The sequence below is a fragment of the Tamandua tetradactyla genome, chromosome 3 (genome assembly GCF_023851605.1).
Source record: "Tamandua tetradactyla isolate mTamTet1 chromosome 3, mTamTet1.pri, whole genome shotgun sequence".
Lineage (NCBI taxonomy): Eukaryota > Metazoa > Chordata > Mammalia > Pilosa > Myrmecophagidae > Tamandua > Tamandua tetradactyla.
This window is the reverse complement of record NC_135329.1, coordinates 13,126,708-13,140,658: the sequence shown is the minus strand read 5'-3', so window position 1 is coordinate 13,140,658 and position 13,951 is coordinate 13,126,708. Positions and strand designations below refer to the sequence as shown.

At 60.2% G+C, this 13,951-nt stretch overlaps 1 protein-coding gene across 3 annotated transcripts in view; it reads right to left on the bottom strand.

Moving 5' to 3' along the window:
- Positions 1–12,092, bottom strand: part of TOGARAM2 (TOG array regulator of axonemal microtubules 2) — a 57,532-nt gene extending 45,440 nt beyond the window's left edge. For all 3 annotated transcript variants that reach the window (XM_077152496.1, XM_077152497.1, XM_077152498.1), the window contains exons 1-5: positions 12,065–12,092; positions 10,379–10,492; positions 8,703–8,984; positions 5,605–5,816; positions 4,326–4,477 (exon numbers count right to left, since the gene is read on the bottom strand). In XM_077152496.1, the coding sequence (XP_077008611.1) occupies positions 4,326–4,477; positions 5,605–5,816; positions 8,703–8,984; positions 10,379–10,492; positions 12,065–12,092 (788 nt within the window). The remainder of the gene's footprint in view (positions 1–4,325; positions 4,478–5,604; positions 5,817–8,702; positions 8,985–10,378; positions 10,493–12,064) is intronic.
- Between the last annotated feature and the right edge of the window lie 1,859 nt (positions 12,093–13,951).

Here is a 13,951-nt window from a genome sequence, read left to right as displayed (position 1 = left end):
TGTTGGTGCCTTAATTTAAACATTTTTATAGGCTTGCTTTAATTGGGACATTTTCTCAGCCTTAGAACTATAAACTCACAACTTGATAAATTCTTCTTTTTAAAAGCCATTCTGTTCCTGGATTTGGCAGCTAGCAAACTAGAACATCATCTTTCTTGGGTTGTGCACCATACCCCCTTACCCCCAGGAAGCCGGCATCCACGTGTGTGCTGGTTTGAAAGATGTATGTCCCCTAGAAAAACCATGTTTTAATCAAAATCCTATTTCATAAAGGCAGAATAATCCTTATTCAGTACTGTATGTTTGAACTGTGATCAGATCATCTCCCTGGGATGTGATTTAATCAAGAGTGGTTATTAAGCTAGATTAGGTGACGACATGTCTCCACCCATTTGGGTGGGTCTTGATAAGTTTCTGGAGTCCTATAAAAGAGGAAACATTTTGCTGAATGAAGGAGATTCGGAGAGAACAGAGAATGTTGCAGCACCACAAAGCAGAAGAGTCCACGAGCCAGCGACCTTTGGAGATGAAGAAGGAAAATGCCTCCCTGGGAGCTTCATGAAACAGGAAGCCAGGAGAGAAAGCTAGCAGATGATGCTGTTTGCCACGTGCCCTTCCATATGAGAGAGAAACCGTGACTGTGTTCACCATGTGACTTTCCACTTGAGAGAGAAACCCTGAACTTTATCAACTTTCTTGAACCAAGGTATCTTTCCCTGGATGGATGCCTTTGATTGTACATTTCTATAGACTTGTTTTAATTGGAACATTTTCTCGGCCTTAGAACTGTAAACTAGCAACTTATTAAATTCCCCTTTTTAAAGGCCATTCCATTTCAGTATATTGCATCCTGGCAAGTAGCAAACTAGAACGTGGAAGCCACTAAGCCTTAAAAGAAGCCGCCTCCCTGCTGTGCCTTCTTGGGCCTGGCTAGCAGGAAGAGAGCAGCTGTGGCAGAGCAGGGCTAAATTTCCTCCGAGCTCAGAGAAGACTGAGCCCAAGCTCTCCTAATGTGCTCGGCCCCTAAAGAGTTCCTTGACCCCTAAATATTCCCCTTCCTCATACTAGCAGCCCAGCTCCCCCAGCTCCTCCCAAGGTCAAGCAGGATTGACCCTCTTGTTGCTGATGAAAAGGCACCATGATCTTTTGCTGGAGGCTCAGCCCTGAATGCTCACAGGAAGGAAAAGGGTGGCATTTGCAGCCCTGGTTTAAATTGTACTTTTTAAATGGATGGCACCATTTACTCATTCAACGGCTATTTATTAAAGGCCTGCTTTGTGCAGGGCTCTAGACACTGAGAACAGAGCAAGAATAAGACGGATGAAAACCCTGCCCTCAGGGGGCTTCTGTTCCATGAAGACCAGCTATGCATTATCCAAGGTGGGTTTTCTCTTCTCAGCAGGGAGACAGAGTGCACGGCCTAGGGGCTCGCACAGTGTCACATGCCACAAAACCCTCTGCTCAGGTCTCCAAGGCTTCACTCAGCAGAACGACCCTGGTCAGGGTGGGCCACAGGCAGCCGGGGGAGAGCCCACGTCATTGCCTGTCTTACCCCACGGGACCCTGACCTGGGGGTCCCTAGGTCCTGTGGAGGGGCAGGGCCTCGAGATGGACCTGCACCCAAGGGGACTCGGCAATCCTCCCAGGAACAGGTACGACCTCCTGCATCGGGACCCACCTGGAAAGCTCGGTGGGGGTGGGGTGGCTAGGATAGGGGTGACTGCCCAGCAGGGCTGGAGCAGGGCCCAGTAGGGGCCAGAGAGTGAGCGGGCACATCCTGCAGCTGCCCCTGCCTCCCAAGATTGCATGGACAGGACAGAGGGCACCAAAAACACTTACACTGCTTCCTTCTCCCAGGCCTGGCTCATCCTGCTCAGGACCATCTGGCTTCAGCCCTTCGGCCTCCAGCTGGAGGCTGCTTTTCCTCCCTTTCTGAGCAAGAGACTCAGCGTCTGAAAACTTAGCTCTGCTCCTTTCTGCCCTTCCCCTTCTCTAGGGGCCCCTCAGGAGAAAAGACCTAAAGCCAAGATGGACACGAGGGCCTCTGCCTTTCTCCAAGCAGCATCCCTCTCCTCCCTCCCTCTGCAAAACCAGATAGAAACCCGCCACCACCTAAGGTTCTTCCCCAGGCCCTAGGGAGAGGGGTAGGAACAGCAAAACTCAGTCCAGCAAGAGCCTTTCTGCCCCAGCCCTGTACACCTATCTGCTCCCAGATGGCCCAGGCTCAACTCACCCAGAAATGGACTGGCTGCTGCCCCCGCCTGCCTCTGTCCCCGCCCACTGCCTCTGCCTAAGAGGCAGAGAAATGGACTTGCTGCTGTGCCCCCCCACCCCCGCCTCTGCCCACCTGCCTCTGCCCGCGCCCTGCCTCTGCCCGTGCCCTGCCTCTGCCCCCCCACATCTCTGTCCCCGCCTGCCTCTGCCCCTCCCTTCTGTAAAAATGGACAGGTGGATGAGTGCATGAGTGCAGGCGCGGGTGAATAAAATGAAGAGCCTCCTCCCAGCACTTGCTGGAGAGCCACCGCCGGGCAGCAGGGGGCCCACGGCTGCAGTGTGCGGACCCCACGCCACGCCCCAATACCTGGCACCACGGCAGCCGCGGAGCCCTGCCCCCTAGCACCCGCACCAAGTAACTGAATGAGGTTTAAATAAAAGTGAAACAAAATAGTAGAAGGCAAATGACCACTGCCCCTCCCTACCCCTCCCAGAGAGCCAGGAAGACAGTGAGGCAGAGGTGTGGCTGGGGCTTGCAGCAGGGGGCAGGGGATGAGCGGCCATGTTGGGGTGGCAAGGTGGTGGGAAGGAAAGGCCTTCTCAGGTGGTGAAGTCTGGAGCACAGCACATCAGCGGTGGGTCTCGGGGGAAGGAGGGTCCCCGCGGGGCGGCAGAGGAGAGAAGTGGGGCAGGGCGGGCGGGAGGCGCATCCTGCAGGGAGACTCGTGTTTGAGCTGTTGGAAGGTGCAGCGAGGGGCGGAGGCGTGGCGCAGGAGGACGAGTGAAATAAAAGATGAGAAGGGACGGCAAAGGGCTGCAAAGGGACAGGCTCGGGGGAAACCATGGGAGGCGGAGGCGAAAAAGGAGCTGGTGGGTGCAAACTGCGAGGAAAAGGTGGAGGGGAAAGAAATGGGGGTGGGGTCTCGAATTCAAGCAGTTTTAAGAAAGACTGGATGGGAGGCGGCAGTCTCTTAGAAACCCAAGACAGCAGCACAGGAGGAAAAGAGAGTGCCCAAATGTGAAGACCGAAGAGAACAGGGGCACCTCGACAGAAATAAGGGGGACTTGGAAGGGAGGCTGGCAGTTTGGGGAGACACAGGGTGCCCCACGTTGATGGAGGGGTACCCCACTCTCCCTGCCTCTCGCTCTGTCGCTGGACCTGCGTCCTCAGTGAGAGCAGTGCAGGGGGCTGGAGGCAAGCAGCTGGGCCAGGGGCGGGGGAAGGCAGGACTTGAGTAGGAGGCCCCCCAGATGTGGTGAGCTGGGGGTCCTGCACAGCTAAGGGCCAGAGGAGAACAAGGAGGCGGAAGGTCAGGGATATATTTGAGAGATGGACGAGGGAGAGGATGGCAGGAGCTGAGAATAAGGAGGTGGGGGAAAGGCCAGAGGCTCGGGCCACACCACCAGCGCCCCTCGGACAGAGCAGGGACACAGAACATCAGCCGGGGGGACGGGGGCAGAGGTCGCCCACAGTGAACCACTGACCAGGGGCAAGTCCATGAACGGGGCAGGAAAGACGCATATGAGCAGGGGACAGTGCGTGGAGAGGCGTGGGGAGAAGCAGGTCCCACTTGCACCTGATCGTGGCCCAGGCTGTCCCCACTTGGACCCGCACGCTGGCTCCCTGCCAGTCTAGACTGACCGTGGGTCCCTCCCACCTCTGCACATGCTGCCTGCCCCACGGACAAGCCACAAGCCCAGACTCAGTACAACCCAGAGGCTCTCCACCCCGCCCCGGGCTCCCAGCCCTTTTGAGGTCCTAGAGCTTTGCGCCCCCAGCCCCATGGTGATAATGCTTGCAAGCTCTACCAAGAATTCAGTCGTGCTTTAAAATAATTTGTCTTTTATTCAACACAACAGCAACGACACGCCCTTGGAAACCTGGAGAAGGTCGGGGCTCACAACCCTGTTTTTTATGCCCACACCTCAGCCTAGTGGAGAATCCAAGGAGCCCAGCAGCCGTGCAACCTCCCCACAGGTGGGGACCCAGGGGTGGGGACCCCGCCCTTCATCTGCCAGGTGCCCCTAGAGCTCCATGCTGCCAAGGAGGGTCAGCTGCTTGGGGGACGGGGGGTGGGGAGGCAGGGTAGGCTAGAGTTGGGGGTGCTTACCGAGTGTGTGGGGTCCGCAGGCCTGGAGGCAGGGGGCTGGGCAGGGAGCCGGGTACCCCAGAGGAGGTTCCAATGGGTGGGATCACAATGCCCCCCCGAGACTTGTGCATCTTCTCGTCGCTGCAGTGCAGGTATTGCAGGGACATCTGTACCTGTGAGCAAAGGGGGTAGGGTGAGGGTCCTGGAAGCGGTGCTCAGAGCACACCCCCTCCCCCAGGCCCACCTGGGGTGGGAGTGCTGGGAAGGGTCCTCCCGTTTCTCATCCCGCCCCCCACTCAGCCCAGCCCATCATTTCCTGGCCATGCCGGCGGGTAGACTGCCGAGGTGTCCCTTCATCCCCGCTCCAACCCCTTTCATCATGATTTCCCTTTGTTTTCTGTTCTTCCCATTGCAGAAAACCCCAGAACCTCAGAGCTGGGGGGAGATCTTCAGAAACACCAAGAGGAGATGACCCGGGCTGGGCACAGTGGGAGGCCAGGGCCCATCTCCGGAGCCCTGGCCCCGCGGCCCTCCCCTCTGCCACACTCCCTGCTTAATATGGGGAGGGCCAGAAAGCATGTGGAACTCTGGAACATTCAGACTAGAGGGTACCGATTCTAAGACCAGTGGTCGCTCGGCCTCTGCTTGAGCACTTTCAGGGGCGGGGAGCTCAGCCCCTCCAGGGCAGTCCCCTAACTACGGTCTCAGCTAGAAAGGTTTCAGACCTTCTGAGGCAGGTGAAATGAGGGTCCTGAGCCCCTCCCATCCCATCCTGGAGCAGCTCCCGAAACACCTCCCTAGACCCCCAGGGCTCTAGAGCACAGCTTGGCCAGCAACATGATAAGCTCCAATCCCTCATTTCACTGCTGAAGAAAATGGGGAAGGGAAGTGGTTCCCCCAAGTTTGCTCAGTGAGCTGATGGTTGTGCTGGGACTGGAACCTGCTCTTCTCCCGCCTCCAATCTGGGCCCGTTCCCTGTGCCCCCGGGGTGTGGGAGGGGGAGCTGCAGAGCTTGAGAGGCCTCGGGGAGGGCAGACCCTAGGTCCTAAGAGCTAAATTTCCAGACCACCTCAGCCCCTTCCCCACCCAGGGCCACCCTCCAAGGGCCAGGCATGGAATTCTCCAGCTCCCAGGAGGGTTTCCCCTAGCCCCGACCCGCTCGGCCCCCGTCACTGGCGCAGCTGAGCCCTGCTGCCCTCCCCACCTCCAGGGTGTTCAGGAAAGGATGGAAGGAAAGACAGCAGGCCGGGGAGGCACAGGGCACTGCAAGCAGGACTCGGAGCTGTGGGACTCGCCTTACCTCCTGGGCCTCGGCTCTCAGCTCCGGAGCTGCCCGGCTGCCCCCCCGTGGGCCCGGGCCCCCCTCCTTGGCCCCGCCAGCCTCCGGGGTCGGGGGGACGCTCTGGATGGGTGGCATCGGCCTGGACAGCCTCAGCAGCCTCTGCGAGGTGGCACGGGGGATGGCACTCCGCAGGGGGGCCCCTGGGGAGCCTCCCCCAGGACCCAGAGAGGCTGCAGGGAGGGAAGGGGTAAGGAAAAGTCAGTCCCCAGGGGGAGGGGGGGCCATTCCAATGCCAGCAACGGGAACTCGTGCCCTGGGGAAAGGCTGGGGGCAGCAGGGAGAGGGCAGATGGCCCCGGCCCCAGGCCCACCCCCAAACACAGACCACGCCCAGCGAACTCTTCCATTCCTGCCAAATGTGGTGGGGGCTCTGTCAAAGTCACCTGTCTAAACTTCCGAGGCGGTGGAGGGGGGTAGAAAGGGAAACAAAATTGGCGCTAAGTGAGTGAGGACGGCGGGTGAGGACACGTGGAAGCCGTGTGGCCTCAGGCCAGCTGCCGTCCCTCTTAACTCCCGTTTGCTCCTCTGGAAATGGGCAGTGATGGTACCACGGGGCCAACACAAAGACTCAATGCCACGATGACTCTCAAATGCCAGGCAACAGCTGGCACGTGGCAGCTGCCCTCAGTTGCCCCTCCCCCCCTTCCTTTGGCTAACGAGGCGGGGATGCAGCTGTGTGGGCTCGGGAGACACTCAGACACTTACATGCTCAACCAGTGTCCTCATCCCAATCCTGACCGGGGCAGGAAGGAAATTGACCAATTAAACACATCCACATGAAGAGACTGAGCCAAGGATTCTGCATGCAATTTCTCGTGCCAATTTCCCCCACCCCCACGCCAGGGTAAAGGTGCAGGGCAAGGGAGACAAGCATGGGCTTAGAGCTCAGGATTGTCTCTGCAAACATTGCTGATGGTGAAAAAAAAAAAAAAGAAAAACTCGAGTTTCAAATTCCAAAGGCCATTTTGTTCCTGCTACATCAGAGCCGCGCGGCTCCGTGGGCACCCGCGGCCCGCACGCCCCGGGCACCATCCGGTGTGGTGGGCACACGGCCGGGGTGCGGAGTGGGTAGACCGAGCCACCCGCAGGGCCGCCTTCCCCCAGCCCTGCCACCCAGGAGGCTGCACAGCACAGCCGAGGCCACCTCCACGCAGGGGCCCGAGTCAGAGATCGCTTCCTATCTGCCCACGGGGCAGAAGCGCCGCCGTGCTTCTTCACCCCCAGATGAATGTGGGAAAAGGAAATGAACTGTCTACGGAAAGACCTCACACCTCCAAAGGAGGGCGTCATCGGCCTGGCGACGGCAGGTGGTGGGGATTCTACACCAACGGCTCCAGCTCCCCTGCCCCACTTGCTGCCCCGCCTCGTGTCGGCCAGCCACAGGGCGACTCCGTCAAGGAGACACCCCTGCACCGGTGGAGCCTGAGGACAGCCCGCCCACTGAGGGTCTCAGCAGGGAGAGCCAGCCGCTCCGGGACGGGGGGCAGCCACCCCCAAAGGCTGGACAGTGGCAACCAAAATTGCTCTCTGAGTGACTCCACCTTTCTTCCCTAGACTTGGGGCTTCCTATGCCTTGTGTCACCCAAGCTACCCCGGAGCTAAGAAGGACGAACAGCACGATTTGTCAAGGAAAAAAAGAGGCTTGAGAAGGAAATTGACCAATTAAACACATCCACATGAAGAGACTGAGCCAAGGATTCTGCATGCAATTTCTCAGTAAACCCTCACAATAACGCAGTTACATGGAAGACAAAATTGAGGCTCCGGGAAGTGTCAGGGCTGAGATTTGAACCTGACCTGTGTACCTGGTGTGCCCAGCACCCAGATGAGAGAGAAACGCGGAGGCCCGCCGCCTGTAAACCTATTCCATAACCATTTCTTGCAAACCTCCTGCAGCGCCAGACAACTCCGCCGCATGTGCGAGGACTCAGTCCTGCCCTCTTGGAGCTGACAGTCAAGTGTAAGATGTGGATTTTAAACGCATGAGCACACAAGTACATATATAAAAGCTAACTGCAAGAAGAACCGAGAAGCAAAACTACAGGGCATTATTCGAGAGCATCCCACAGGACAGATTCAGTCTCGGGGGTGGAGGGGCAGCTCTGAGGAAGGGCTTGGGCTGAGATCAGAGGCTGAGTGGGGCTTAGCCAGGCGAGGAATGGACAGAGGCTTGAAGGAGCAGTGTGTTCCAAGGCCTGCGGGAGGAGAGGGCCCAGGACCTGGAAGGCCAGTGAGCCTGACATGGGAGATGGGGAGGCGAGAGGGCAGAGCCATGGGCACACGAGGAGACACCTAAGTGCACTGGAACATTCCTGGGTGGGTCTGAGCACACTTGGTGTGTGTGCAGGAGTGGGGGTGGGAGGATATGATCAGATTTGTGTTTAAGAAAAGACTAGAAGGAGGCCATGGTGGCAATGGGGAGGCCAGCTGGGAGGCGGGAGGCGGTGCTCCAAGGAGGCAGCTGCGAGCATGGAAGGAGGACACTGGGCAGGGACCAGACTGAGTGGCACCCAGCAGGCCCCCTGGCCACCTGTGGACTTTCACCTGGGTCCCTGACCTGGGGCAGGTGGGCAGGGCCCGGGGTGTAGAGAGCCGCTTTCCGGGTTTGGCCTAGTGGACACGCTGCAGCCTGCTCTAGAGTTCCCCCCGCCCATCGAGTGAGCCAAGATGGCGCTCACATCCTGCTTCCGCAAATGACGCACGCGCCCACCAACCCTATCTTCCAATCACCTCTGTATACGTGGCACTAACCTATTGGGTTTGGGCACAGTATATAAGAGGTTACCCGGACGGGGTGGGTGGAGACGACCCACAGGGAGCCGTGCCTGACGGCCGCATAGAGGTTGTTCCCCCGCGGGATATTTCGCCCGCGCGGAACCTGTAACAGAGAATGCAAGCTTAACTCCAGTAAAGGTCTGTGCTTACAACTGCTACGTGTCTTGGATCTGTGTTTCTCACCAGCGCGGATTTGTCTGCGTCTCTCTGTCTCTCCTCATTGTCTCACCCGCCGGCCGGGGGCTTGACGCTGAGCGAGAAGTCGCGGACACCGGGGCTCACCTCGGGAAGATGCAGCCAAGCTCTCCGAGAGCCTCCTTTTCTTGAGCTTGTCCTTGATCTGGGTGGTGTCTCGGGCCACACTGCTGGCCTCCAGCTCCAGCGAGGGGAGGGCCACAAGGGGCCGGGGCCCCAGCGGCAATGCCCCGAGGCTCCCAGGGTGGCCATTCCTGACCTGCCAGCCCTTCAGTGGAGAGTCCACCCTGAGGCCGCCCAGGTCCCCACGGCCACTCGAGGGCTGCACCGGCTTCTCCAGCAGGACGCTCGACCTTGGCTGGAGAGAGGCTGAGGGAGACAGAGGATCAAGTGGCTCAATACCCAGTGACCAGGGTGGCACCAGGCAGCAGCAAATTTTCTGGCACTGCTTCCTGGACCCAGGCAGCCATGGTGCGGCAAACTCAGTCACCCACGTTCAGTCGCTCCTCCCACCAATTCATTCATTCGCGGCATCTGCGAAGCCCCTGACCTGAGCAAATCCTGCACCATGAGCTACCCTGGGGATAAAAGGGGGGATGCGATAGGTGGCCCAACTGCAGATTGGACGGCTGGCCACAGATCCTAGGAACGGCCTTCCGTCCAGGGGTCACCTTCCCCATCCCTGGTGTTTACCATTTGTTCCTTACTGCTAAGCACCTGCACATACCAAACACAGATTGACAGGGAAGTTCGGGGGTTTGGGACCAATCACACTCACATGCAGAATGCAAATGTATCTAATTACTCATTCAACAAATGCGCAATAAGCATCTACCACCAGCCAGGCTCTGTCCAGGCAGAGGAGATCCAGAGAGGAGAGAGCACAGTCTTTGTTACTAAAGAGGAAATAAGATCAGTCCATAAATAGGCTAATTATGAGGCAAAAAGTGAAATGTGCCCAGAGGACCCGAAAACCAAATGCTTCGTGCACTTAGAGGAGGGAAGCACAGTCTGAAGGCCTCGGGGATGCAGCAGCAACTAAACTGGGCCCTGGAGCATGGAGGGGCAGGGGGAGGCCCTCCAGGTCCCTATCTCATGGCGGCCTCTTCGCAGGAGCAAGCTGTGAGACCCTGGCCTGGGGTGCTGGGAATGGGCTCAGGCCCGAGGACAGGCACATGTCAGCCAGGCCTCGGAGGGGGCTGGCCCAAGAGCTTTGCACCCATCGAGGAGGGAGATGAGCCAGAACAATCTGAGTCTCCATTCAAACCCTGCAACTGGAGCTCTGCCCAGTAGGCACTCTGCAGATGGAAGCTAAAGCCAAGCAGAGAGCAGCAGAGAAGCTGCGCTATGCGGTAAACATCCACTGTCAACACCTCACGCGCCCGCTGCCCAAACACTGCCCTGGATGCCGAAGCGACGGGCCTCAGGGGACAGCAGACCCTTATTCCTGGGACTCGTGGGGCTTGAGGCTTCCCCTGAGCTCACATCCCCACCTCCCAATTCCTGCACATCTGCCTCCAAACCCGAGGCACAAAATTGGGAGACTGTACCCAAAACCAAAGGGCCTTTTCAGCAGGCACCAGGGTAAAGACATCACCTGCTGGCTGCTTTAGAATACACCCAGGCATCTAAACACCCTCATCTCCTACCCCCCAGGACCCTGCCTCGGCAGCTGCCAGATAAGCCCCCCATTCCCTGCCTGGAGTCTCCAGTGAGGCCCCCAGGGCACTCAAAAGCCATGTGGCGTGGCCAACTGAGCCCACCTTCTCCACTGGCCTGCAGGCAGGAGTCAGTGCGTCCACCCAGGAGCCCGCGGAGCCCGGAACTGGTCCGAGGGACACTCCCACAGTACACAGCCACTGGAGCCAGCACCTTGGCTGGGAACAGAACCACAGGACAGCAGCTTCTTAGGGTGCTGTGAGGCCAGGAGCAGGGGGGGCGAACTGAGAAAGCCCATCCTCTCAGCCACGCTGCCCCCACTCGCCTCCCCCGCTCCCTCCCTGCTTTCCTTCAAACCCTGCCACCAGGAAGGGTGCCTCCTTCCAGGTCCCTCCTCCACACCCCAAGAGCACTGGTCCCTGACCCTGCCTGTGGCTTCAGCCCCCAGGGCACCAGTTTCCTGCTCCAGTCCCCTCTCTTGAGACTCCTGGAGGATCTCACCAGCTTCCTACACTAGCTAACCTTTTATCTTCCCTCCTCAGCCTCTCCCACCTCAGCAGAGGCATCTTTGTCCCTGCCGGTCAGGGTCCCTGGCCCCCTCACAGGCCCTGCAGATCCACATCGAGTGAGGTGGACAGCCCTGCCCGCAACGGGGCCTGAAGTCTAGAGGGGAAGACACTGACTGACGACAATAACCCCGGGGGCTGGGGGGTGGGGGCTAGCCTGCACAGCAGGGGTGAAGAGGGGAGGCTTAGAGGGGTCCACTAAGCAGGGACCTCACTGAGCAGCACTCACGACTCGTCTTGCAGCAGCCTCCTCCCTCCTCCGCCTGCCCTGCAGCTTCCCACCCCCCACCCCCCACCCCATCACCGCCACATCCCCATCCCCAAGCAGGGGCCTGGCCCTTTTCCGAGTTGCCTGGTAGCACCTGGAGCCCAGTAGGTGCTTAGCGAATGCTGCTGAGCCGATTGGTTGGCCCAGAGCCCTCACTCTAGCCCCTCCTGGCCCCCCTGGGGGCCCTGACTCCCTGCAGGGTGGAGACCCAGCACCCCAGGCCCAAAGGCAGTCACTGGACTGGGAGCCGGGAGCCTGGTTCCTATTCCAGCCATCTGTGTGGCCTTGAGGAAGGGAGCTAACCTCTGCATCTCTATCCCTTTCTCTGTGAAACAGGAGGGCAAAGCCGGGGCGTCACACATCAGGTCCCCTCCAGTTTTCCGTGTTTCAGAGAAAATCAAATCAGCAAATAAAATCATTTCATTTCTAAATTTATAGTTCCCCTTAAGCCTTCAGCCCCTCCCACTTCCCTGCCAGAATCCAACGGCAGGTAGTAAGCAGGACCCAACTGGGCTCGGAATTCTGCAGCAGAGCCCGAGGGTGTGGCCGCCTGCACCGCCCTCCCTGCCTTCCGGGCTCCGCACGCGCGGCCGGCCGAGGCTCCCCTGGCCCGGGTTAAGCCGCCTCCACCTGCCGCAGCCCCGAGGCAGAGCCCGGCCTGGAAGCCGCCCCCTGGCCCGGCCGCTGCACCCTCGGGACTAGGGAAAGGGGCCGCCCGGGCCCCCCCCCGGCCCCCACCCCATGGCCTCTGCCCACCCCCCGCAAAGGTCAGCCGCTCAGCCAGCCCACCCGCCCCAGAGAGGGAAGGGGCTCGGCCCGAGCCCGGGGGCGGCCAGCGTCAGAGGGCGGGAGAGCACAGCAGACGGCAGGGGTGGGCCCGGGGAAGCCCCGGCCCGGCCCCCCACCCCCACCCCACCCCCGGGGGCCCCGGGCACGGGCCTGGGAGGCGCGCTCACCTGGGGGGACGTCGTCACGCGTGCCCATGCGCTGCCTGGGGAAGGCACCCGGGGGCGCCCCGCACAGCCGCCGCTCGCTCGGCCGTCAGCGCCGTCCTCGGGGGCCGGGGCGTCCCAGCCTGCAGCGTCCCGGGCCTGCGGCGGAGAGGGGCGGGGGTGGGAGTCGGCAGGGCCGGGGCCGCGCGCTCCGGGCGGCAGGCGCGCTGCGGGGCGGGGACGGCTGCGCGGGCCTCAGGCCGCTTCTCTTCCAGGCGCTTTGAGCCCCTCGGAGGCTGCAGAGCGTCTAAGGCCCAGGCCTGCCTGACTGTGCGGGCAGAGGTAGCGCCCCGTGAAGCGTGTCCGAGACACAAGCCAGCCTGCCGCGAGGTCCGGGGGAAGGTGGGCTTGTCAGGGCAGAGCCTGCGCTCTGTCCTCTGTCAGCCCCTGTGTCCTTCCCGACCCCTCACCCCGCCGGCTGCCCTCACGGGCTGTGAACGCGCAGCCTCTGGACCCTGCTTATCACTCAGGGGAGTCCTCCTTTGGTGTGTGTGTGGGGGGGGGGGCTCCCCAGCAACCAGCTTTCCAGTTTCCTCTCAGGATGCCCCTGCCTCTGCCCGCCGCTCCTGGCCTGCTGCTCGCCTCGCGGGACAAGCTGGGCCTCTGTCCCCCTCGGCCACTTCCCAGGCTGGAGCTGACCGCGAGCTGGGGCCCCCCAAGCCTCCGGGGTCAGGGGTCAGCCGTCTGCACTTCTCTTTGACTGAACTTCCTTCTGTTTCTGTGTGACAAGGGTCCCGCGTGCAGACTGGGTGGCATCACACAACTTGCTGCCATGACAGCGGCCCAGGTTCACCCTGTCGGGGAAGGGAGGCTGTGGCGGGTTCCCCCCGAAATCCATTTGGAAATCGGGTCTTTCCAGGTGTGAACAGTGGACTCGAGGTCAGTCTGGATCCGAGTGGTCCTGACTGCAAGGCCCGGTGTTTCTAAGGGCAGAGAGGAAAACCTAGGGCCACTCCACTGGGTACAGAGACACAGCGGACATGCAAGGGAGAAAGTGGAGGCAGAGGTTGGAGGGATGCAGCTGCAAGCCAGGAAGCTAGCGGGGGTGGGAAGGTTCCCTCGGGAAACTCTGGAAGGAGCAGGCCCTGTCAGCAGGGATGTGGGAGCTTCTGGCCTCCAGGACGGTGGGAGGACACAGTTCTGCTGTTTGAAGACACCCAGTTTGGGGAGCTCTGTTCCAGAAGCCCCGGGAAGCTGAGACTGAGGAGAACAAGCAGAGCTGATGGGTGCTGAAGGCAGGGCTAAGCCCAGGCAGAGCTGATGGGTGCTGAAGGCAGGGCTAAGCCCAGGCAGAGCTGATGGGTGCTGAAGGCAGGGCTAAGCCCAGGCAGAGCTGATGGGTGCTGAAGGCAGGGCTAAGCCCAGGCAGAGCTGATGGGTGCTGAAGGCAGGGCTAAGCCCAGGCAGAGCTGATGGGTGCTGAAGGCAGGGCTAAGCCCAGGCAGAGCTGATGGGTGCTGAAGGCAGGGCTAAGCCCGAGCACAGCTGGTGGGTGCTGAAGGCAGAGCTAAGCCCACACCTCTCATTTCTACTCTGGAAAGCAGCACCCTCAAGTTATCCCCTGGGGAACAGGCAGATGCGTTGCCAACTCCCTTTTGCTGAGCAACAAATCCCAACGCGGGAGCTGAGAAAATGTGCCTCCCGCCTGGAAGCCACTGTGCCCGGGCCCCAGAAGGCAGGGGGCTCCTAGCAATCCCCCTGGCCAAACAGAGGCCTCGACCCAGTCCTGCCTCCCCAGCCCGGCTTGAGCCCTGCCTGTCCCCCCCACTCCCACTTAGGACTTCAAGCCACTTGACTTGTCTGTTTGAGGAGAATTGTCCTCACAAGCAGGGGAAAAGGCGCTGCCTGCCT